The sequence below is a fragment of the Malus domestica genome, chromosome 16 (assembly GCF_042453785.1).
Source record: "Malus domestica chromosome 16, GDT2T_hap1".
In the NCBI taxonomy this organism is placed as follows: Eukaryota; Viridiplantae; Streptophyta; class Magnoliopsida; order Rosales; family Rosaceae; genus Malus; species Malus domestica.
In genome coordinates this window covers 38,306,949-38,333,412 of record NC_091676.1, presented here as the reverse complement: position 1 = coordinate 38,333,412, position 26,464 = coordinate 38,306,949, and the positions used below count along the sequence as shown (strand labels likewise).

At 38.5% G+C, this 26,464-nt stretch overlaps 3 protein-coding genes across 6 annotated transcripts; all 3 read left to right on the top strand.

Moving 5' to 3' along the window:
* The first annotated feature begins 11,090 nt into the window (after window positions 1-11,090).
* Window positions 11,091-11,610, top strand: LOC139193152 (uncharacterized). Its single transcript, XM_070816129.1, has 2 exons — window positions 11,091-11,203; window positions 11,271-11,610. Exons 1-2 carry the CDS (start codon window positions 11,091-11,093, stop codon window positions 11,608-11,610), a joined length of 453 nt encoding a protein of 150 aa, XP_070672230.1.
* Window positions 11,611-12,037: 427 nt separating this feature from the next.
* On the top strand, window positions 12,038-14,880 carry LOC103409412 (octanoyltransferase LIP2p, chloroplastic-like). Of its 4 annotated transcripts, XM_070815756.1 has the most exons (7): window positions 12,066-12,251; window positions 12,334-12,384; window positions 12,797-12,988; window positions 13,061-13,325; window positions 13,493-13,643; window positions 13,864-14,126; window positions 14,661-14,880. In XM_070815756.1, exons 3-7 carry the CDS (start codon window positions 12,819-12,821, stop codon window positions 14,685-14,687), a joined length of 876 nt encoding a protein of 291 aa, XP_070671857.1. In that variant the 5' UTR covers window positions 12,066-12,251; window positions 12,334-12,384; window positions 12,797-12,818; the 3' UTR covers window positions 14,688-14,880. The 4 variants fall into 4 exon arrangements, with proteins under 4 accessions (XP_070671854.1, XP_070671857.1, XP_070671858.1 ...); XM_070815753.1 differs by lacking the exon at window positions 14,661-14,880 and having other exon boundaries at window positions 12,038-12,251; window positions 13,864-14,612; XM_070815757.1 differs by lacking the exon at window positions 12,334-12,384 and having other exon boundaries at window positions 12,094-12,273.
* Window positions 14,881-23,444: 8,564 nt separating this feature from the next.
* Window positions 23,445-24,599, top strand: LOC139193151 (uncharacterized). Its single transcript, XM_070816127.1, has 3 exons — window positions 23,445-23,716; window positions 23,843-24,172; window positions 24,233-24,599. The coding sequence occupies exons 1-3, from the start codon at window positions 23,445-23,447 to the stop codon at window positions 24,597-24,599; spliced, it is 969 nt and encodes a 322-aa protein (XP_070672228.1).
* The last annotated feature ends 1,865 nt before the right edge of the window (window positions 24,600-26,464 follow it).

The window sequence follows — 26,464 nt, the reverse complement described above, 5'->3', positions numbered from 1 at the left end:
TGGCCCGTTTGTTGTTACTAATCTTTTTGTTCATGGTGCAGTCCAAATTAAGAGCTTGAGAACCGGGCAAGAATTCAAGGTGAATGGACATCGCTTGAAGCCATACTACGAGCACTTTGTGGAGCATGTTGTGGAGGAGATCCCACTGCATGCCGTGGGTTCCCATGAAGGTTGATCAATGTGGCATCGTCCGGCTGGAAGACGTTAAAGCAAGCGCTTCAAGGGAGGCAACCCATTTATTTTGCTTGATTGTTAATATTTTTGCTTGTTTAATTTTTTGGGGTATGACTTTCTATTTTGAAACATTAACAAATATGCAAAGGATTTTAACATTAAACTTCATGGAAATGAACAGGAAACTGGGAAATAAAGAAACACAGCATAAGACAAGAGGGAGCATTCACAATGGCTGCTTGGGAGAAGTCTCAGTAGTCGGCGGAATCTCAGCAGTCGGTGGAGCCACATATGGAGGAGGTACCGGAGGTTGATCATTTGGAGCTTCACTACGCGGTACAGCCTCAGAAGACGACGGCAAATGCTGTTGGAACAAACCTACAAACCTCCGATGATCAAGTAAAATCTGACCATCAGATTCATGCAACTGATCAATTTTCCTCTTCATGTTTGTGGCATAATTGTGTGCAAGCTTGTGCAATTGTTTATTTTCATGCTTGAGTCCTCTAATCTCCTCTTTGAGACTCTGTATTTCAGCCGCCAACGATTCAACGTGACGGGTTCGAGCAAATAGGCGTTGGGCCATGTTGGACACAGAACCCGCACACTGCACGCTAAGAGCCAGAGACTCCTTAACCGCCAATTCATCAAACCGTCTAGCAAGCAGTCTGTTATCTCTGGGGGTGACAAGGTTCCGGGCCACCACCGCAGCGGTCATGTCATTTTTCATCACCGAATCCCCAACGGTGAGAGGACCAGTAGGGGATATGAAGGACGGACGCCATATGTTGTCTGGAGAAGGAGGGGCTGCTCCTTCACCAAGGTGAAGGAAAAATTTTGTCCTAGCTAAGAACAAGTATGAACATTTGAATACACATGCAAGCTATTAACACTTTAAAGTAGGCATGCATTAAAAAACAATTCATAAAACCCATGACTTTCAAAGCCTAGTATATGGTGAACCAAAATAAACTCTTTAACAACATTAAAGAGAAGTAAAGATTAAGTGATTCTTTACCCTTGAAGCTCATCCTTGATTACACAAGGGATTCACCCAAGTGGAGGGCCTTCAAGTCACCTCCAAGCTCTTTGAATCCTCCTTGTGTTTTCCTCCCTTTAGTGCTCCTTTGATGATTTGAGGAAAAAGGATTTGTTCTCCAAAAACATCAAAAGCTTGATGTCTCTAAGTCTCTTCACCAAGGTTGTATATTGTGAAGATGATATGGATGACTTAGAGAGATTTTAGATGCTAGTAAAAATCCTCTAAGTGGCCGGCCTCTATGTAGAAAATGAGAGAAAATGTTTCACCCAATTTCTATTAGAAAACCCTAATGAGAAAATTGCTATAAAGTTGCTTTTATAACATTTTCTTTGGTGAGTGGCAAACTTGTAATTAAGCAAGCTTGCCCATTCACCCTAATGGCCGGCCTCTCCTTGTTATTGGGCCAATTTGCCCATTTTGTTTTAGTTGTCATACAACTTAAACATAATGGGCCTTGTGGACCAAAACACTTTTGGGCCTCGAAACCCAAAACCAACATATAAGCCCAATACGAACCTTTCGTATAATTAATTAACTAATTAATTAATCTTGACCATTCTTCAATTAAACCATTTAATTGCTTATCCATTTCATATAATTTCTTCACTAACATCCTTATGTGGTGTGCGATCCATTAGGTTCCAATTAGCGAGGCAGTGGGCGATGTTACTCTTAACGATCGATTGTGAATTGAAACCACATTTCAATTCTCCCTTAAGATTAGTGTTTGCTAATCTTCAGGGCTTCCACAAACCATGAGTGACACCTAGCAGCATATCATGGTTACCCAAGCTAAGTAGAATTGGTTGGAGAACCTATCCAGTTACAACTACAATGCAATACGGTCTACAATAATCTTAATCACATTGTTTAAGTGATAGTTTGTTTCATGTCTACTATCCAATGTGATACTTTCCTATATGATTCCTTTGAATATGATTCGGAACAAACTTCCTAAGTCATATTCATATGCTTTGGCCAAAGACTTTAGAATCATATCTTAGAGTATTCTCCTTCCACCATGGAAGGTTAGAGATCCCTTGTTGTGCATTCATATGCCTACATGACTAGATAGCTTGACCCCAACAATGCCGTGGACAATTCGAAGGAATGCCGTTGACATGATCAAAGATCAAGGACCTAACCATTAGACATCTATGATGCCTCAGGTCAAAGGACTACTTTGCATATTGGAACTTTAGAGTTCATACATGACATGTATGTTCGAACTCTCTTTTGATCGACGTTCAGTGTACTCGATTACCTTTTCGAGCACCTATGTGTTTGTCTCAGTGTCCAACACCAAATGACTTGAGACTAGTTCATACTCACGATTGAGTTAACATAACACATACTAACCTTAGCGGATTGTCAATGCCCAATTGGCAATCCTATGGCTAGGAACGTTTTAGGAATGAACATAAGAGAAAGGTCTCGATAATCTAACTCATTAGATCACTTATCTCTTAGAACAAATACATTCCTTGGATTCCCTTATTGCTTAAACACATGATACAATAAATAGTGATTAACAATAAGCTTTGCCCTTCATTAAACATATAAAAGTTTAATACAATAAGTATTCCAAAAGCTATTACATCAAATGAGTGGCTTTGTGGGCATACTTCCAACACAAGGTTCAAGTCAAAATGACGGTCGGAAGGGCCAGACATTTTTCAGAGGTGTTAAAGAAAGAGGAGATCGGACAAGTCAAGATCGTAGAAGTGCAAAACGGGAGTTTTTACAGGCAGAAATTCAAGAGTGCTTTGAACGTCCTGCATACCTCTATAAAAATCAGCACGCGATGGGATTTCAGAGATCGAAGAGGTGAGCTCAGAAATTGAAGAAGCCATTCAGAGATCGAAGAGGCGCCAACTTTCTCAAAAGTTGGGCTTGCTCACAAACCACCAATTCCAGATATCGAAGAGTGTCAGCTTTCTCAACCTCGTCAGCACCCATCACACGTAACTCAGCTTTGCGAAAATCACGGGCAGTCTGTCGAAGCGCCGATTCCAACCATCTGTCTCTCTCAGCCTCGTCAGCACTTGTCACATGCAATCTCTGCCCTCAACGAAGTTCAGAACTCGAAGCGCAAATTCCGGATATTAAAGAGGCCTCTGCTTTATCGAGACGTGTCAGCATCTGTCAAATTGCACATCTGCGTTGCGTAAATCACGCGCAATCTGTCGAAAATTTCTGGAGAAGCGGAATACACGTGAAGTCTACTGTTAAATTACCCCAGGCTTGCCGACACGAGTAATGGAACAATGCCTTCCAGCCATTAAGAAAAGTCTATAAATGTTGAACTTTATAGTGAGGCAGCCTCACCCAACTTTCAGCCTCACTTAACCTTTCATCCTCTCTGAAATGGCTTTCCAACAAACCCTCTCGAGTCACTCTGTATTCCTCATTCCTTAGGATACGCTTGCGAACAACCCATCCAGAGCAAAAGTATTTCATATCATGAAGGTTGAAAGCAAGAGTATCTCATATCATGCTTTCTCCCTGTCCTTCTCATTATCTTTGTTTTAGGGACAAGGAGAAAGTGAGTAATCAGCCAGCACTTGGTATCAATCTTCCGATCTAAAACCGACTGCCTGGAACCCCTTCCTGATTGCTTACCTAGCCTTGCTCTCGAGTACTCATCTTCATCATCTTATGCTTTCGCTTTGTCTACCGCATCATAAGGGAAGTGAAAATGATACCTCGAAGCATGTGGAGACAACGTGCTGATTCATCCTCAACTAGGGATAAGGAGAAAGAAAGCAAGAGGTGGGCACTTGGAAAGATTGAAGAAAGAAACAGACCAATACCTTTACCTCGTGCCTGCCCGTCGTGCAGAAGAAACAAGCAGAGAAGAATGCAGCTTGCACAATCAACCCAGCAGAAGGAATCTGAGATGAAGAACTAGAGAAGCTGCCACATCTGCTTGGAGAACAAATAAGGAATTGCGACATCACCAAAGAGCAAAGCTTCGCCGTACAATTCCAATCCAGTTCAAGATCAAAGCTGTGGAAAGTCAACAAGATCAACTATCTCCAAAACCAGATTTGCCTTCTTAAACTCTACTCTGTCTGGTTTTTACTTTGCCATATTTGTCATGTTTATTTGTCGTTTGTTATTTGCTTGTTTTTGGTGTGAGTATATGCTTGAAACATTGAGGACAATGTTCGATTTAAGTGTGGGGGAATTGGTAACTATTGTTTTGCATGAAAATTCGTAGAAAATTATCACCCATTACTTCTAGTGTTGTTCCTTGTTGTTTAAGTGTTTTAAGCTGTTTTGGAGTGTTTCAGTGTGTTTTGACATAAAAATCCAAAAATCTCATAAAAATTTGAAAAATTGTTTTGAAAAACCGAAAAAGAGTTGTTTTTGTTTGTTTATTTTGTGTCTTAGGGTACCTTCCAACACAATGATGAGGATTTGGTTTTTAATTACATGACTGTTAAAGAGAATTATAAACATGGATGAAAGTTTGATATGCTCTTTGGTTTATACTTGGTTGTAGTTATAATTTATGAATTCACATGCAATCATAAAGGAAAAATTAGTTTTTGTAACATGCTTGCAGAAAGGAACTCAAACAAACGCTACAACCTTGTGAGACTTGAGCCTAAACGTTATTTGGAGAGTTGATAATCTGTGCATTATTGTTTTCTAAAGTCGTTGCATGATCTCATTTTTCTTTGCTTGGTTACTACTTAGAAGGCGTTTCATCATTTAGTTCCAAATGCTAAAACTCATGCCCATTTCATTCAAAGCATGATATTGATTTGCATAACACATATTCAAGATGAAGCTGTGTAGTTACCACCACCAAAGCCAAATTGCCTTGTATCCTACTTCATTATTTGTTTAAGTTAACCCCATTGAGCCTTGTTAGCCTACGTTCTTTGTTAACCCACGTTATCCTCACCTAGCCTAGATTAGGACCATCCATACCCTTGTTCTTAAAGCATAGTAAAGCATGATTCAAATTGAATTCCTTGTAATTATGTATGGCAGAAAATAAGTGTGGGGGAAGTGTTTCTCATGTAAGTAGTGTGCCATAGGCACGGGTGGAAAGAAAAAAAAAATATATATATATATAAAAAAAAAAAAAAAAGAGTTGAATTTGACCCTAAGAGTTGTTTAAATCTTTCCCTTACGTCTAAAAGTTGATTTCTGCAATCTAAGTGAATTCTAAGTTCAAGTTCATTATTTTATTTGCTATTTCTTTAAGAACATTTGTTTTCCCTTACCTTCATTTGTTAGCCATCACCCCAAGCCCCATTACAACCCTTGACTTCAATCTTGAGTGTTATGTGTTTCAATTTGTGGAGTTTGAATTTGGTATGAGCATATGGTATCACTGGTTCTCGCATCTAAGTAGTAGCATTCCATTCATGAGATCATATCTTAACATGCTTATTAACTCCAGAAATTGCGTTATTTGTTATACATATATGTGAGCGTTCGTTTCCATATCTACATCAATCTTCTCACATATAACTAGTATAGGGTGTGTAGTTAGAAAATCTGAGTGAAAATTGAGTGCATATCTTGTAAGGAATTGAGTGATTTCTCTAAGGCATGTTACTACATCAAAAACATTGTTTTAATTGATTAACGTGAACAAGTAAGTAGTGACGATGATTAAGTATGTGCTTAAGTGTAGAGATGACTCAAATCTGTGGGGATGATAATCTTTAACATGTCATGTGCATTGGAAATCCCTGAGGCAAATGTTGGAAGGTTTAGGTTGTGTTGTATTCGTTCCGTTTCGTTTTATTTCTTTGTTTGCTCGAGGACTAGCAAAAGCTAAGTGTGGGGGAATTTGATAGGAGCATATTTATGCGATTTAGTTGGCTTGTTCTTGTGCATTTATGTCGTGTTTCCTTAGTTATTTTAATGTTTAAAGTCATTTTCATGTGTTTTCAGATTTTAAGGACAAAGTAGGCAAGAAGATGCATTTTGGAGCATTTTGGAGCAAAATGGAGCTTGGAATGCATGTCACATATTTGGAACCAAGGTTTGGACGAAATTGAAGACTTAAAGAGGCTAAGAGTGTGAAGAATTAGTGTACAAAGGATCATGAATTCAGCCACAAAAGAACAAGAGCATCCTTGCCGTGCAATCCACATTGCATTCCCTTTGGATTCCCATGCATGCTTAATCATCCTTGTCCCCTAAAATATTTCTGATTTCATGCCCCAATACACTCAATTATCACACTCAATTGCTGCATACCTCTTGTTCCCTTCACCCATCTGATTTCACACAACTTTCACAACCATTCCATGCACCAATTGATGCTCCATCATCCACATTTGGGATCCAATGCCATGTGCAACACATGTTGCTGCACCTTTGACTAATTTCTGAAACATTTCACCTCCCCTTTTCATTTCCATGCAATGAACACAATCATTCATGCTCCCTAGTTGAAATACCACTCCATTTTACCCTCCATACTTTGCATCATTGCTCCATTTTCATCCTTGGACCATTGCACACCACAAATTCACCCTCCTTGCTGTGCATTTCCTCCACTGCCTAATCTGATTCTCTAGGGTTTTTTTGGGGCCTATATATACATGTTTACAACCCTTGGCAAAGGGTTGAACCTCCCATATTCATCATTCATGTAGAAAATTCGTCCATACTCACCCTAGGCAGCAAAACACCCCAAAAACACCATTCTAGTGCCCAGAAAACATAACAGCCACTCCACGTTATTCCACCATCTTTGCCGAGTTTTCTACCACCCTCCAACCATCAAACACTCCTCCACACTCACCCTAAACCTTTCCATACCATTCCCCATCCATTCTACACCATAAAACTACCCAAAACCTGTCCATAACCCAATCTGCCGCAAGCAAGGGAAAGGAGGAATCTTGGATGCCCTTGTTGTCAAGTTGGAGCATTCTAGGTGTTTTCTTTCTTTGGATTTTAATGTCTAATTCATGCAATCTTTGTTTTGCTTTAAGTATGATTGGCTAATTTCGTTTTTGGCTAAGGGTGTATTCAAAACCATGATTATATATGTGAAATGAGTTGATTACTTCCAGTTATTGTTACATAAGTCGTGAATACAATTTGCTTAACCATTTGATTTAGAACTTATTCTTGTATGTTGATTGAGAGTGCACGCTTAATTTGCATGCTTGAATTTGATGCTAAGATATAAATTTGTTTCACCTAATCGTTATGAATTTATATTCGTAAGTAGTGAAGGTCGCTAGTCACGATCGTGTTAAGTAGATTCCTGGCAAGAGTATCATGCTTTTCATAGTTACGAATGCCTTGTCGATGCTTATGATTTCCAAAGAACGTAATGATTCTAACTTGTGTCTTTATCATGCTGTTCATATAAAGAACTTGTTAGGAATAATTTGTTTGCGATGCATATTCATCCAATTCAATGATCCTAGGGAAATCTGAAGGTTAATTTAAGCGGACCTAATTAACTTGGAGTGTTGAGGTTCATAACTTATTGAATTGATAACTGGAAATTGATTTACGTTGCATATATTTCATGTGTGGAGAAGAACCCCTTAGCCATTCCATCATCCATTGATTCTACATAACTTTGTATTACAATTTGTTTCTCTTACAATCTGCCATTTAAGTTTATTTTCGTCCAAATCAAGTCCCCAATTATTTTGAATTCCTAGATTAATTGGAAAGTGTGTTGGTTTATGTTTTTAAGTGTTTTGGTACAAGTTAAAACCCAAATTCGTCCAATTTGATGCTTTGTGTTCAAAACTGCCTAGAAAGTGGTTTTTAGGCAGTTTTGAGTGTTTGGTTGCTGTTTTGATTCTTTTGGTTCGTTTTAGTGTTTTAGAGTTTAGTTTTGCATTCTTTGAGTCTAGTTTAGTGTTTTAAACTTTGTTTTTACGTTTTCAAGTCAGTTTAGAGTGTTTTAGCAATCCCTCCTAATCCCCGGTTTAAGAACGATCCCTACTTATCCATACTATAATTGTCAACAAGAGGGTTAATTTGTGTGTTAACTTATTTTTCACATCACATTCCACCGTCCCTTAACCTTATGGAGCTTAGTGAGTGTGGTTTTTATGGCACCTCTGCGGAGCACTAGGTACACACTATGAAAGTGGAGGGATTACTTAAGGGCTACAGTGTTACAATTCTTCTTGACTCTGGCAGCACCCATAACTTTATGGATTCTCGATTACTTAAAACTCTCGGTTAGCAAACTCAACCCACTTCTGCATTCGAAGTCATAATTGCAGATGAGGGAAAAATTAGAGGCTCGGGGTATTGTCCTAGCACACCATTGTCTTTGGGAGCCTATAGTTGCACTGTGGATTTATATGCTATCCCTTTAGGGGGGCTGTAACATTGTCTTGGGAGTACATTGGTTATCTTCGATTAGTTCGGTCCTTTGGAATTTTTGGTTGATAACCCTTGAATTACACAAGGATAACGTGCAGTACAAACTTGTTCACTCTCAAGCAGCATTGCCATCGATTAAGGAGGTTTCCCTACACCAAATGGCAAGGAAATGCATAACTTAAATATGGGGTTATTCTTGTATTCCTTGGAGACCATGAAATTAGAAGCTTGTGATCTCAGCCAAGCTCAGCTCCAGGAATTACATAAATTAATAGACAGTTATCTTCCATTTTTCCCTGCCACAACAATTGCCACCCTCCAAACCCCATAACCATCAAATTCCTCTTATCCTGGCTGCTAGACCAACCAATATCCGACTTTATCACTATGGCCCTATCTAAAAAATTGAAATTGAAAAGGCAGTAAATGAGTTACTGGATGCTGGTTTTATTAGAGACAATCATAATCCCTTTTCCTGTCCAGTTCTCTTGGTAAAAAAGAAAGAAGGATTGTGGAGGCTCTGCATGGACTATAGGGAACTAAATGCCATCACCATCAAAGACAAATAACCCATACCCCTTATTGATGATCTCTTGGATGAACTCAGTGGCGCCTACTACTTCTCTAAGCTAGATCTAATGTCTGGCTACCACTAAATACTTATGCATCCCTTTGACATAAAGAAGACATCATTTCGAACTCATGAGGGGCACTACGCGTTCCTTGTGATGCCCTTTGGTTTAACCAATGCACCCGCTACTTTTCAAAACCTTATGAATGATATCTTAAAGCCTCACCTGAGACACTTTGTTTTAGTGTTCTTTGATGACATTTTGGTTTATAGCAAGTCGTGGCAGGATCATCTACATCACTTGCATGTCACTTTTAGCTTACTGTAGCAACATCATCTCTTTGTAAAAAAAACAGAAGTGTGCATTTGGACAAAGCAAGATTGAGTACTTTGGACACATTCAGTTTATTCTAGATTGGCCCCTCCCCACCAATGTCAAGGCACTTAGAGAGTTTTTAGGACTTACCGGGTACTATAGGAAATTTGTTCCAGGGTGCCATCCCCTATACCAACTCACCAAGAAAGACAATTTCATATGGACACCTGAGGCAACCAAGGCTTTCCAAACTCTTAAGAACACTATGTCATCTCCACAGGTGTTAGCACTACTTGATTTTTCTTTACCATTCGAGATTGAGTGTGATGCATCTGATGTGGGTATCAATGCAGTGCTCCAACAGCAAGGGAAGCTAATAGCCTTCACCAATCAGTCCTTGGGGCCCAAGAACCAGGCCTTGTCCACCTACGAAAAGGAATTAATTGCTATTGTGCATGCCATCAAAAAATGGCAAAACTAGCTCCACGGAAGACGTTTTATTATAAGGACAGATCACAGCAGCCTTAAGTATTTCCTGCAAACACACCATTTCAACATAAATGGGTCTCAAAGCTGCTTTGGTTCGATTACGAGATTCAATATAGAAAAGGGTCTGAGACTTTAGTAGCTGATGCCCTCTCTAGGCTACATGACTCGCTTGATCCTCATGCTGAAATGAAAAGTCCCCCAAGTACCAATATGAACTGCTTAGCTATTTCTTACCCTTACTTTGGTTGGCTTGATGATCTGCGAATGAGCTATGAGAAGGATGACTGGATTCAGTCTAAAATACAATCCCTCAAGGCTAGTCTTAATGATGATGGTAACCACAACTACAAGGTTGATAATGGCCTTCTTAAATATAAGGCAAGGGTGTTGCTTAGCCCAACATTATCGTGGAGAGCAAAGATTTTGAATGAAATACATGCCACACCAGCTGCAGGTCACAATGGGTTTTTGAAGACCTATCAAAGAATAAAAAAGGGTTTCTATTGGCAGGGGCTTAAGAAGGATGTCAAAGCCTATGTGGTAGAATGCCAAATCTGCCAACAAAACAAATATGAGACAATCTCACCACCCGGACTACTTCAACCCTTGCCCATTCCTCAACAGATTTGGAATGACATAAGTGTGGATTTTATTGTAGGGTTACCACTATGCAAAGGGAAGTCTGTGATCTTTGTAGTAGTGGACAGATTCACTAAGTATGCTCACTTTGCAGCTTTGTCTCATCCCTTCACGGCTGCCTCGATTGCTCAGGTCTTTGTGGACCACATTTTCAAACTCCATGGTATGCCCTCTACCATTGTGAGTGATAGGGATCCCATATTCTTGAGCAACTTTTGGAAGGAGTTCTTTAAACTGCAAAGGACTAAACTTTGCATAAGCTCAGGTTATCACCCTCAAAGTGATGGGCAAACTGAGATGCTTAATCGATGCCTAGAAACCTATCTTAAGTGTTTTGCTGGCACCCAACCTTGAAAATGGGTGGAATGGCTCTCATGGGCAGAATGGAATTACAACACTTTATACATTCATCCTCCAAATTCACTCCATTTGAACAATTGTATAGGTACCCTCCCCCATGGTGGTTTTCTCATGAGATTGGGACATCCAAATTGGATTCAATGGAGTAATGTTTGAAAGATATGGACAAAATCTTATCCATTCTTAAGAGCAACCTCGAAGTAGCTCAACACAGAATGAGAATGCAGGCAAATAAGCACAGAACTGAAAGGGAGTTCTCTGTTAGGGATTTCGTGTACCTCAGGCTTGTCCCTTACCAATTGCAAGCATTATGCACACTCATACCATAAACTGTAACCCAGGTTTTATGGCCCCTATGAGATTGTGGAAAGAATTGGAACTGTAGCTTATAAATTGAAATTGCCTGAGGGAACAAAAATTCACCTAGTCTTCCATGTCAGCTGCCTAAAAAAACACTTGGGTAATCTGGTTCAACCTTTAACTGAGTTACCTGATGTATCTGATGAGGGGATGTCACACTCAGTACCCCAAGCTGTTTTGGCTCGAAGGATCTATAAGAAAGGACAGGCCGTTGGGGTCCAATTGCTGATACACTGGCTGGATGATGTTGCTGAGAAGGCCACTTGGGAATACTATGACGAATTCAAGAGTAGGTTTCCAGATTTCAAGCTTGAACCTTGAGGACAAGGTTGTCATAAGGAGGGAGTGATGATAGGGTCTTCGAATTACCACTGAGTTAAATAATTGTTAGCCTTTAATCGGTTGTTTATGTAATTCCTGTCAAAAGTTGTTAATAGGCTGAGTGATAAGGACCAAGCCTAGGATCCTTATCTCAACCTGCAAGCAGCTCAGATAAGAGATAAGAGGGGGAAAACAATGGCGGAAGAAGGTAGAGAGAGGAGAGGGAAGCTAAGCCACAATATTTTGCAATTGATAAGTTTTTGATTGAAATCACACTTCGACTCGCACAAGCTCCATGTGAGCCTTAATACAACTTTCAACTCAACTAATGCCACCTGGCACTACTTAACCACACCCACTTAAAGACTAACCCTGATATTACTTCTACTAAGTGATTTAACCAATCACTTATTACATTCATATCACTGAGTTGGCACTTTGGGCCAAACTCTGTAAATGGAGCAATGACTCCCTTGCTTTTGTAACGAAAAATTGAAAGAAAATATATAAACAATATCCAAGCACGCTCTCCGTGCTCTTCTTCTTCCTTTCGCCTTTCCTCCATTCCTGCAACTTGTTGAGGTTGAGCTAGCGGATTTAGGTTGGTAGTTATCATAACAAGGAGGATCACAATTCACGGCGTAAGAGATTGAATCAGTGTCGGTAATTTCTCAATTTAGGGTTGTAATTCAATTCAATTCAATTCAATTCTGTGAATGACAGGTCACTGGGCTAGCCCTAGGTGCTTTCTTTGGCTCATTCCTTCTTGTTGAGGTATGCTGCTGTTGTTATTGTTGTTTCCACAAATGCAAATACTGTTGTTCAACCTATCTTCGTTGGATTAACTTCACCTCTAAGCTTCCAACAAGAAATATTACTTTGATTCACTTCAATATCAATGTCAAAACGCTTTCAAAGTATTAATTTATTGGGAACAGACTGTCAGATTCAACCTTTGCATATGTATTTTTAGCTCCTTCATGTAAGTTGTCAACTGTAACAGATTTTGTTCGCACCACAATTGCAATGTAATTTTTGGGGTCTTTCACGTTGATTATGCTTTTTATTAATATTGTTTCGACCAATGTGAATGTATTGTTGGCTGCCCTGTGCATGTTTCTCTTGTTTTTCTAAATTTCTTTTGCCTTCCCAACTGCATTCTCATTCCCAGTCCATTTCATTGTAGGAGCCCATACACCACCTACAGTATGACTCTTCCGGTGACTCACTGTGTCGCTGCTGTTCCAACATACCCAATCTCTAAGCGTCGACATAAACCTCCTCCGTCTTTCTCTCTGCGGATCTTATCAAAATCGAATCAAGTTTCAGATGTTAAAACTCAGCAGTCCACCTTTTATTCTCTGGACCCAACAAGAGAGTGAGTTTCCAAATCATTTCATTTACTCATAATGTCCCACGGAACCCACCTGGTCAACTTGGACTTGTGCAGGTGTGAGTGCTTCAATATGTACAAGCAGCAGGTTCCTTACCGTCAGGCATGGGATTGGCAGAAGAGCATAGTTGAGGAGAAGAAAACTCTGATAGAGAGGAATGAGCATTGCCCAGACTCACTGTTCGTCCTTCAGCATCATCCTGTGTATACCTTAGGAACTGCTAGTTCAGAACAGTTCCTTAATTTCGATATCAAGGATGCTCCCTTCGACATTTATCGAACTGAACGTGGCGGTGAGGTTACATATCATGGTCCGGGTCAGGTACTTTAATGCCTGAATTTAAACATTTATGTTTTCAAAGATGTTGCCATTGTAATTTGAACTTGTTAGCCCATGGTGATAAAGTAGGAATCAAAATCTGAACATGTGACTTAATTGCTCATAGGGTCAATTTTCCTAACCTTGGATGCATACGTTTTTCATTGTAGATAGTTATGTACCCTATTATGAATCTACGAAATCACAAGATGGATCTTCATTGGTACCTCAGGTCACTTGAGGAGGTGATCATCCGTGCTCTTTCAAGGACATTCTGTATCAAGGCATCTCGGCTTGAGGGCCTCACTGGTGTTTGGTTTGGTATGCATCTTAAAACAAAGGCATGCTATCTCCTTCCTTTTGTATTATAGCTTATTATCATTGCCAATACCGGGTTGTTGCTCTCATAGCTTCCTTACAAGTAGTGGTTCCTTGTTCTTAATTTAGTCATGTTGAAAAAATGTTTAAAAACCAAGAATATTGGTATTGAAACTGGCAGCTGGAATTTTCCTGTGATGTTTATATTTGAATTTTTCTTCAGGAAACCAGAAACTGGCAGCCATTGGAATACGAGTCAAACAGTGGATAACATATCATGGCTTAGCAGTGAATGTGAATACAGACTTGACCCCTTTTCGTTGGATCGTACCTTGTGGGTTACAAGGTTATCAGGTTGGAAGCATTAAAGGCTTGCTTGAGGAATTTCAGACATCTGGAATAGCAAATCTACCTGATCCCGATGATGGCCAGCTACTTGATATTACCTGTAGATCTTTGATCCATGAGTTTTCAGAAGTTTTTCAGGTTAGAGTCAATTATGAAACCATGTCAAGTTTGGATTAACAAGCCATCTGAATCTGAATAGGAATGAATTTAGTTGGGGGCTACATTTCTAAATCCTTTGTCGGTCTGAATGGATATGGCATGTTGACGCTCTCTGAGTGTTTTATTTTTAAAGAGTTCCCTGAGAAGTTGGTCATGACAACAGCAGAACATTAGAGCGGGATTACATATTGCTACTTTTACATCCTTAGAAGTAACAACCTAGCATACTTTTCAGCGCCACTATAAAGTCGCCTGGGGTCATATAGATAACATTCAATTCCCTATGGAGGTTCTTAATACTGTTGTAACAACTTTTGCAACAACAGTTGTAATAAAAACCGTCAGTTTGAATGAATACTTAAGTGTACTTAGACTGAAATTGATAGGGCTCTCAACTTGTATTTAGCTATGCACGTTATAAGATGTACATGAGAAGATTAAGGTTCGAATCCTTGCTTTCCACCAGACTGATTTCTGTGCATGATGATGTCATTCTATTGGTTAAATTGACAGATTACCTTGAAGAGCCTTTCAAGCTAATTGCATTGATACTGGGAAGAGCTTTTCTACGAACCTATGCAACTAGTTCCTTACATCTTTAATACTTGTGGTTAATACGATGGCTATCATATCGGTATAGGTGACAGTTTTGTGTCGATACATGTTGATATTGTGACGTTATTATGTTGATATATTGATATGGTGCACAAAAGAAAAATACAAGTTGCTACTATATGTGCATCATGGAATACAATAATATGCTATCGTTCCATATCTGCAGCAAAGCAGAAAAGACTTGATAAAGTTCTAATATGAACACATACTACCCAATCTTAATCAAACAAAAATTGAAATGAAATCAAGAAAAGAGAAAAACAGAGCAAGGGGCAACATCATTGCAAAACCGATAGGTCAAGCTCGGCTTTTTTCGGATACTGATGCAGTTTTGAACATGCCAACACCCGCCGGTCCAACGTATACCCTTGGAATTGGCCGTGGCGCTTGTTTCAAATTTCAATGGCCGGCAGACCAGTTACTCCAGCTGCATTTCAAGCATGAAGAAGAAGTGCGAGCAGCTCTTCATTTGTGGCAAGTGTCTTTTTATACATCGGATGCTCATCGTTTTTCTTTTTATACATCTCTTACATTACGATAAGAGATAGAAAAATGGCTCCAAATGATACACCAAAGTAGAGACTATTGATTCTAGAGGCGGGTTTGGTTCCGTTTTGGTTTTTTGCCGGAATCGAAAACCAAACTGAAGTCATTGTTCGGTTCAGTTCAGTTTGGTTTTTCTTTCCCTTTTTATAGTTCCTTTTTTTTTCTTTTTTCGGTTTGATTTTCTTTGGTTCGGTTTCGGTTTTCCTGTTAGTTTGTTCGTGTCTGATTCTCACATACACACATGAAAAACAAAGAAGGAAGGAAGTGAGGCCCGACGAATTTTTGTAATTTGCCTGACTACTTGCACCTAATTCGTCGGGCAAAGACGACAATTTTATTTTATTTCAAACGGTTAAAGATCATCAAATATGATGGTCAGGTTAAATTAGTGTGTGGTTATACTCTCAATTCGTTCTTCAGAAAAAAAAAATCATCAAAATCAAAGGTCCTAAAGCTGTTAAAAGATTTCTTACTGTTACCTAATCTCTAAACGTTTGTTTTTGGTGATTTTTGGCATATGAGATCTCGAGTATATACAAATAAGTTTGACTGTTGGATTGTTGAAACTAATTCATAGAATGCCTATCTCGTCAAAACAATAGATTCAACAAACACTTAAGAGTTTATTTTATATTTCCAATACGTAGAACGTAAACTTTTGTGGTACCCACTAGTGTAAATATTTTAAATTGATGGTTGAGTCGTTCATTGTATTCTTCTAGGGTATAAAAGAAATCATCAAAATCAGAGCTAAAATGATCGTTAAATCGTGATTCTACTTTTCTAACCATTGAAGGATTTCATCCCATTACCTAATCTCCAAACTTTATTTTTGGTGACTTTTGGAGTCTCGAAGTACATACAAACAAGTTTGATGGTTGGATCGTTGAAAATAGTTTCGTAGAATGCGTATCATGTACAATTAGTAGATTCAACAAACACTTAAGAGTTTATTTTATATTTCCATTAAGTAGAACGTAAGTTTTTGTAGTGTTCACTAGTGTAAATATTTTAAATTGATGATCAAGTTTGTTCATTGTTTCTTATAGGGTAGAGGAGTGTAGTTGTAAAAAACTATTAAAATCAGAGGTGAAATGATTGTTAATCGTGAATTTTCATTTTTAATTGTCGATTTCGTTCCGTTATCTAATATCTGAACGTTTGTTTTTGGTGATTTTTGGTGTATGTGATTCGAAGTATATACAAACAAGTTGACGATTAGATTGTGGAAATTGAATTTGCAGACTGCAAAATCATCGAAGGAATTTAACATGCCAACCATGTCTCCCACTTTGCTTGACGAATTTATCCACTTGACCTGATGAAACAAAACCCTAAAACCTAAAACCTAAAACCTAAAACCTAATTTAGCCTTTGTGTGACGGAACCCTTATGGTCTGTTGTGCAAGATTTGACACAATACACGCCATTTTTCCCCTATCGCCAAATGTTTGCCTGACAAATAAATACCCTTGTCCTCCGAGATTATTTCGTCACACCTTGTTTTTGTCAAAATCTTAAATGTTGACTTGCTTTGTCTGACCAACAGAATTTTCGTCGGGTAAAATAACTTGACCCAACTAAATATGGTTATGTTAGGCCAAATTTCGTAGGCAAATAATATTTTCTGGTAGTGACCCCTTATCGCACCACCTAGAGGAGAAGGTCCTAGCAAATTGATGTCTTTTTGCTTCACTAACCAAAAATTCACTCGTGTGTATACTCGTATGTAACCAAAAATTGTGATTCTTCTTTTCTAACCATCGAAAGATTTCATCCCGTTACCTAATCTTCAAACGTTTATTTTGGTGAATTTTGGAGACCGAGATCTCAGAGTATATACAAACAAGTTTGATAGTTGGATTGTTGAAACTGGTTTCGTAGAATGCGTATCTTGTCAAAATAGTAGATTCAACAAACACTTAAGAGTTTATTTTATATTTCCATTAAGTAGAACGTAAGCTTTTGTAGTGTCCACTAGTGTAAATATTTTAAATTGATGAATGAGTTTGTTCACTGTTTCTTATAGGGTTGAGGAGTGTAGTTGTAAAAAACTATTAAAATCAGAGGTGAAATGATCGTTAATCATAATTTTTAGTTTTTAATCATCGATTTTGTTTCGTTACCTGATATCCGAACATTTGTTTTTGGTGTATGTGATTCGAAGTATATACAAACAAGTTGACGATTAGATCGTGGAAATTGAATTTGCATACCGTAGATCATCGAAGGAATTTAATATGCCAACCATGTCTCTTACTTCGCCTGACGAATATATCCACTTGACCTGATGAAACAAAACCCTAAAACCTAATCTAGCCTTTGTGTGAAGGAACCTTTATGGTTTGTCAGGCAAGATTTGACACAATACGCGCCATTTTTTCCCCTTGACGCCAAATGTTTTCCTGACGAATAAATACCCTTGTCCTCCAAGATTATTTTGTCACACCATGCTTTTGTCAAAATCGGAAATGTTGACTTGCTTTGTTTGACCAACGGAATTTTCATCGTGTAAAATAACTTGACCTAACTAAATATGGTTTTGTTGGGCCAAATTTCGTAGGCAAGTAAAATTTTCTGGTAGTGACCCCTTATCGCACCACCTAGAAGAGAAGGTCCTAGTAGATTGATGTCTTCTTGCTTCACCAACGAAAAATTCACTCGTGTGTAACAAAAAATCGTGATTCTTGTTTTCTAACCATCGAAGGATTTCGTCCCGTTACCTAATCTCCAAACGTTTATTTTTGGTGATTTTTGGAGTATGAGATCTCGGAGTATATATAAACAAGTTTGATGGTTGGATTGTTGAAACTAGTTTCGTAGAATGCGTATCCCATCAAAATAGTAGATTCAACTAATACTTAAGAGTTTATTTTATTTTCCATTAAGTAGAACGTAAGCTTTTGTAGTGTCCACTAATGTAAATATTTTAAATTGATTATCGAGTTTGTTCACTGTTTCTTATAGGGTTGAGGAGTGTAGTTGTAAAAAACTATTAAAATCAGAGTTGAAATGATCGTTAATCGTGATTTTTCGTTTTTAATCGTCGATTTCGTTTCGTTACCTGATATCCAAATGTTTGTTTTTGGTTATTTTTGGTGTATGTGATATGAAGTACATAAAAACAAGTTGACGATTAGATTTTGGAAATTGAATTTACAGACTGCAAAATCATCGAAGGAATTTAATATGCCAATCATGTCTCTCACTTTGCCAGACGAATATATCCATTTGACCTGATGAAACAAAACCCTAAAACCTAATCTAGCCTTTATATGACAGAACCTTTATGGTATGTCAGGCAAGATTTGACACAATGCGCGCCATTTTTTTCCCTTGGTGCCAAATGTTTGCCTGACGAATAAATACCCTTGTCTTCCGAGATTATTTTGTCACACCATGCTTTTGTCAAAATCCTAAATGTTGACTTGCTTTGTCTGACCAACGAAATTTTCGTAAGGTAAAATAACTTGACCCAACTAAATATGGTTTTGTTGGGCCAAATTTCATAGGGAAATAATATTTTCTAGTAGTGACCCCTTATTGCACCATCTAGAGGTGAAGGTCTTAGCAGATTGATGTCTTCCTACTTCACTAACCAAAAATTCACTCGTGTATAACAAAAAATCGTGATTCTTCTTCCTACCATCAAAGGATTTCGTCCCGTTACCTAATCTCCGAACGTTTATTTTTGGTGATTTTGGGAGTATGAGATCTCAGAGTATATACAAACAAGTTTGATGGTTGGATTGTTGAAACTAGTTTCGTAGAATGCGTATCTAGTCAAAATAGTAGATTCAACAAAGACTTAAGAGTTTATTTTATATTTTCATTAAGTAGAACGAAAGCTTTTGTAGTGTCCACTAGTGTAAATATTTTAAATTGATGATCGAGTTCGGTTACTGTTTCTTATAGGGTCGAGGATGTAGTTGTAAAAAAAAAATATTAAAATCAGAGGTGAAACGATCGTTAATCGTGATTTTTCATTTTTAATCGTCCATTTCGTTTGGTTACCTGATATCCGAATGTTTGTTTTTGGTGATTTTTGGTGTATGTGAGTCGAAGTATATACAAACAAGTTGACGATTAGATCATGGAAACTGAATTTTCAGATTGCAAAATCATCGAAGGAATTTGATATGCAAAATCATCATAGAAACTGAACTCTCACTTTGCCTGACGAATATATCCACTTGACCTGATGAAAGAAAACTCTAAAACTTGAAACCTTAAACCTAATTTAGCTTTTGTGCGACGGAACCTTTATGGTATGTTGGGCAACGTTTGACACAATACGCTTCATTTTTTTTCCCTTGGGGCCAAATGTTTGCCTGACGAATAAATACCCTTGTCCTCCGAGATTATTTTGTCAAGCCATGCTTTTGTCAAAATCCTAAATGTTGACTAGCTTTGTTCGACCAACAGAATTTTCGTCAGGTAAAATAACTTGGCCCAACTAAATATGGTTTTGTTGGGCCAAATTTCGTAGGCAAATAATATTTTTTGGTAGTGACACCTTGTCGCACCACCTAGAGGAGAAGATCCTAGCAGATTGATGTCTTCCTGCTTCATTAACCAAAAATTTACTCGTGTGTATACTAGTAGAGGGCTAACACGGGGACTCAATAGCATTGAATTCGTCCGCATATAAATCTAAAGGTTGGAATTCTGAACTTGTAACACAAGCACGTCAATTAACCATGATAACATGGATTAATTAAATATGATTAAATGGAATCCAATGTTCTGCAAATTATGCATGTTAATTGGATTATTTATGCTTACCCACACTTCAGCACGTGTACTAAAACAGTTCACAACCCAACAAATGAATCCATCTTTCTATAGCCTCTAAATAAAGCCCTGCACTCTGGAAAGAATCAGTAATGGAAGAAATCCGTTGAAATCTCCTCCAACTCTCTGTTCTCTGTTTCTTCTTAATTAATTCCCAAGGCTGAGACGGTGTTCTCTTTCTATACTTGTACTAGAGGGAAGGGTTGTTTTGGTTGGGCATGGTGTCACCAAATTGTGATGCTTCATAGTTTTAGGGTGCTTTTCGTTGAGTGATACAATGATGAAGCAAATTTGAGCATCTTTGGTTGAAATCGAAGCGAAACCATTATGGGATTTACGTGCTTCTACGGTAAATAATTAATCATGTGTCGTGTAAGTATGAACGATTTACCATAACATCTCTCGAATTAATATAATATTAAGGTACTGAGTTTTATATATTTGGCATAATTTGTTCGCCCAATTATAAGTACAATTACTGCTAATGCAAGTTAATACTTGGTGTATAGTCATCGAATGCTTCTTTAAAAAGTTTGCCACTAAGTTTAAGTCATGAGAAAGGAATATACATGTGTCCATTATTTTCAAAGGACGAGGCTGTTTAAACACAAAACTAATCAGTACTTCTAAACAATTTTCAGTTTTCGTTTTATTTGAAAACAAAAAACAAAAAATAGTCGCTAAAAGTTATCTATTCTCATTTATTACATTAAAATAAAAAGTAAAAATAATTATGAAATAGATTCTTAGAGATTAACTAAGATAGTGACTTGGTTCATACGAACTACCATTTTTCGTCGTTAAAGATCAAAGCTTGACTTTCTTCCATTGTAAGGAAATAAAACTTGGAAGAGTTTTGAAAATTAAGTCTTGGAGATCTACTGATAATATAATCAATTCATTCCATGAAAAATATTTCTTATATGTATCATTATCAAAGTCAAAATTGAAGTGATCTATTGTCACCCTGTCCCGAACTCCTATTATCGATGATGTAAAATGACGGAATTGTCCTCGGATGTTAATTGATGTGTGTGAATTATTATTGGGTTAAATTGTTTTAGATTGGTGACCCAATTAGGACTAAGACTTTTCATAGTTTTGATTGGTGGCTTCTAGACCACACACACACACCCATCTTTTCTCTCTCTCCTTCCCGTGCTCTCTCTCTCTCAGACTTTCACACTCTCTCTCTTCTTCGTACGGACCAACCCAGAAATCCTATCAAACCTTGTAGATCGAAGGTTTTAAGATCACCATTGTGTTCGTGAGGACCATACGAGTTCAAAGGTACCATTTTCAGGTAAGGAAACCTTCGATTTCACATGGAAACCCTAGCTTCGATTTTGTCTGTTCATGCATACGTGAAATCTTGTGTTTCAGGGAATTTGAAGCTTATAGGAAGCTTAAGGAGGTCCTCACGAGCCTTGGGGTACTTCGTTGGAAGGAATTGGACGTCGGAGGGCGGAGATCGACGTATATCTAGGTAAGCTGAACTATCGAGCTTTCTCAGGGAAAACCTAGTAGATTTTAAGCCTTGAAACTTATATAACGTAATTCTACATGTTATTAGCTTCATTTTGGTACCAATTTGGTGGAAAATGGTGAAGAAACGAAAGAGAATAAGCGATTTAAAGTTTTACCCAGAAACCGGCGAAGTCATCAGCGACCGGCGACTCGTTGGAGAAGAAAGGAGTATATTCTGTCAAGGTTGACGGAATATGCTAACGCCGTCAGTCATCTTTAACTGTTACCGTTGAGTTTTAACAAAATATTCCCTAGAATATTTCTGACAGCGTTGATTGATGCCGTCAATATGCTTGTCACGTGGCCACGCGTGGGGGCATGAAGGGCCATGCCCTTGTCGGCATGTGGTGGCGCGTGAAGGGTCCAAAAATTATTCTAAAAATTTGGAGATGATCCTGAGGTTGTGTAGGTCACTGTGGTATATTCATATACCCAATTTGAGCTACGTATGAGAAGTTATTAGCTAGTTTTGTGTATGTGCTCTAAAATAACGTTTTTATAGTTAATTCGCATATAGGTGAGACTTATCTTGAGGACGAGCGTGTTCAAGGACGACTCGGGGGCTACGACCCTTTGACATACCAGTGAGTGGGCTTTTGGTTTTCAGTATATATGTATACTTGATATTTTCCTAGAAATCTGTGTTTAAACGAAAGTATGCCTTAGATGCCATGCATATGAATTTATATTTCGTATATGAATTGATATATGATGCATTATATATATAATTGTGATGTTGTGGACGCTCAGGTAAGCTCAGGTAAGTTATGTTTGGTTATATGAATTATCAACTGTGCAATATGTGATTGAATAATGTTGAGCTCATAAAACTGCACCTAGGGTGATTATGATTTAGCCAGAGATAGGGCACATGCCTGTTTATTATGTCACCTCCCGCACCATATGCTCATATTGGATCCAATTTAGGTGCATAGTCTTGTCGCATAGACCATCTTAGGTGGTTCCGACTCGTAGGTGACTAGCGATTTATCGCCCAGCTATTATGTGTGAGTAATATTGAGCATGATTATATTACACCCATTATTGTCGTACATACCTTTTCATTTGGTTCCGACTCTTGTGCAGTATAATGCCGTATAGGTCATTGTAGTGACTTCGGCTAGATTGATTTTGAGCTATGAATTCAGCCGTACAAACTATCACAGGGGTTCTGGCTAACATGTTATATTTATATGAAATTATTCTTACATGAATTGCTTACTCTGTGATATCTTGGCATGGCATACATATGAATATGATTACATGGGGCATGATTTGAATTGATATAATTTCATATATATTTATGTATATGCATATACCTTGATTCTGGGAAAAATTATACATGTTTTACAGCGAGGGGTTAGATATGTTGATAAATGAAATGGTTTTGTAAAACATTTGTTTTTGCCAACTAACGTTTTCTGTTTTGCACCCCTCTAGGTTTTAGGTAAGCTTGCTGTCGGTGGCCTTGAGGATTTCGGCAGTTCTGACATATCTAAATAATAGTAGGACATTCCTGGTACTGTATAACTAGTACTTCTCCTACTGGACTGCACCTAGACATATTATGCTATGATTAGGAGTATTTACTTTTGTAATTGACTCCTAACACTTCCTGTTCTCTAGTGCACTCTAGTAGATTCAGTTTTAATTATTTGTATATTTCTTATCTTAATTACTTCCGCACTGTGCACATGGTTATGTCACCCTCACGTGAAGGCCATCATGCTTTGATCTCGGTCGGGGTGTGTCAGTTTGGTATCAGAGCCTAGGTTTAGTAGTTCTGTATAGTTCTTGAATATTATAATCCTTGTGATGGCTTCTGTCAGATTTATGCCACCTCGTAGAGAGCCTCAACACTCAGCAGAGCCTAGTTTCCCTGATATTGCTCAGTTAGGGGAAGCTATAGTTACTGCCATTCAATCTGCATTTAGTCATCCCCAGATGACACCTCTTGAGACTGTGTATAATTTGAAGCTGAACCATTTCATAGGAAATGAAGGACATGAGGGAGCGGAAAAATGGCTTAATCATATCGAGAAGACCTTTCTTGTGATGCAGAGTCAGGGGAATTTTCCTTCTGATAGGTGGGTCGAGACAACTACCTGATTTTTAGGGGAGCAGCCTGCATCCTGGTGGAGACAAGAGTCTTACCAGTTGACCCCAGCGGAGATTGCGGACTGGGGAGTGTTTAAAGAATTGTTTCGAAAAAGGTTCACTCCTATTGAGTACATTGATCGTAATAAACAAGAGTTTACTCATCTGAAGCAAGGAAATATGTCAGCTAATGAGTATTATAGGATGTTCACTGATTTGTCGCGTTATGATCCGGAAGTTACTGCTAATCCGGTTGAGATGCTTTGTCGCTTCAGGTTGGGTACTAAGAAGAAATGGTGTTCTATAGTGACATCGACTTCCTGTGTCACTTACCAGAAGTTTTATGAGATTTTACTGTGGATTGAGGACTCAGAGAACATGCCCAGTGAAAGTGAGGATGAGGAAGAAAAGAATGGGAACCAGAGGCGAGATGATAAGGGAAAAGGGTAAGCATCTCAGGGACCTCGTAAGACCCATAATTTTAAGAGAAGCGGTGGCAATTCCAGCTCTTCTAGCGGAGGATTGAGTTCTAATATGCAGATGAGAGATGGTAGATTTACTGGAGGCTCTAGATTTCAAAGGCAGATAAACTTTGGTGGTTCAGGTGCTCCTTTATGCCGCATGTGTAATATTAGGCATTTTGGGAAGTGTAGAAGAGGCAGCGGTGGATGCTACACTTGTGGACAGATGGGTCATAGAGCTGCTCAATGCCCTCAGAATCAGCAGAGACCCCAACAGTCTTCCTTTCCACCACCTGCACCGACCCAGCAAGTTTCAGGATCTAGTGGATATGCTCAGACTGGACGAGGAGGTGCCTATCATTATCAGGGCGACGCCGCTCCTTATACTTCAGGACAACATCAGTACTCTTAGGACCCTTAGTATCAGGGAGGTTCTATGTCTTATCAACCACATTCAGCCAGTTGATCACAGTGGTACCAATGGGGATAATCTCAGCAGGTCGAGATTACTGCTGGCAGTGTAGGATCTTCGAGGTAGTTTGGTCAGCCGAGACAGGGACATGGTGTTCATGCTAACATATGTCGTGGTGGACGACAACATAATTATGGACGTATTCATAATATGTCACTGCAAGATGCTCAGTGAAGGAAATTTTGTGAAAAACATGTTCATTTGAGCAACATCTATAGCATGCAATTAACAAATTAAAGGCGGAATCATGCTTGCATGCACTCAAAACAAAACATTACCCATTAAATTCAAAGCCTAGTAGTTAGGTGAACCAAGACTCAACTCAAAAGAAAGTGAGTTGAGAAATTTATACCTTTGTAGATTCCTCTTTGCAAAAGCAAAGGATAATCACCCAAGAGATAGGGCCTTCATTCCTTGCTTCTTAGATCCATGGATTTGGATGGAAGAATAGGTTTCTCCAAGTTCTCAAAATTGAGAACCTCTAAGTCTCCACACCAAGGTAAGATTTTAAGAAGAAATGAGTGACCTAGAGGAAGTAAGATTGCTAGCTATTTTCCTCTAGGGTGGCCGGCCTCTTTAGAGAGAAAAGAGAGCTTGTGTTCTCATCCTTTCCCCAAAAGAAAACCCTAAATGAATTTTGGCTATAAAGTCATATTTATACCTTCCTTAATTGGAGTGGCAAACTTGTAATTAATGCAAGTTCACTACCCTCCTCTAAATGGCCGGCTTTAAGGGTTTATTGGGCTTTCAAGCCCTTTGTTTATTCAAGTTGTCATACAACTTGAGTTAATGGGCTTGACATTCAAATCCCATTGGGCCTTGCGGCCCAAAACTAACCCTAGGTCTATAACGAACTTATTCGTTTGATTAATTAACATATTAATTAATTCTAGCCATAAATAAATAATTAAACCATTTAATTATCCTTACTCATCTCCGTTGTTTCTTCAATCTCTACCTTACACGGTGTACGATCCATTAGGTTCCTTTTAGCGAGGCAGTGGGCGATTGTTACTCTTAACGATCGATTGTGAATTGAAACTTACTTTCAATTCTCCCTTTAGTGATTACTCGCCTTTAGGGCTACCACAAAACATGAGTGACACCTGGCAGTATGTCATGGCTACCCAAGCTAATCAGAAGAGGTGGAGAACCTATTCAGTTTAGGATTACAATGCAATATGGTATTTCTCTAATACAATACTCTTGATCACATTGTTTGGTTTGATAGTTTATTCATGTCTACTATCCAATGTGAGTCATTTACTTATATGATTACTTTGAATGTGATTTGAAACGACTTCCTAAATCTTATTCATACTCTGGCCAGAGATTCTTAATCATATCATAGAGTATTCTCCCTCAAACGGTTTGAAGGTTAGAGATCCCTTGTTGCGCATTCACTTGCCTCCATGGCTAAGTGGCTTAACCCCAACTATGCCGTGGACACCCGCGAATAGAGTGACTTTGACATAATCAAAGATCAAGGACCTAACCACAAGACAACTATGATGCCTCAGGTCAAAGGACTACTTTGCATTATCCCAACCATGAGTTCTCATGTGACATAAGTATGAGAACTCTTCGTTGATCGTGTTCAGTGGACTCATTCGCTATTGAGCACCTACATGCTTGTCTTGGTGTCAATCACACCAATGACTCGAGACCAGTCACTCTCTATGAGAGAAGACACAACACGTACTGGTCTTAACGGACTGTCAATGCCCAATTGGCAATCCTATGATCAGGAACGTTTAGGATATGTATACGAAAGAGAATGGTCTCATAAATCTAACTTGTTTAAA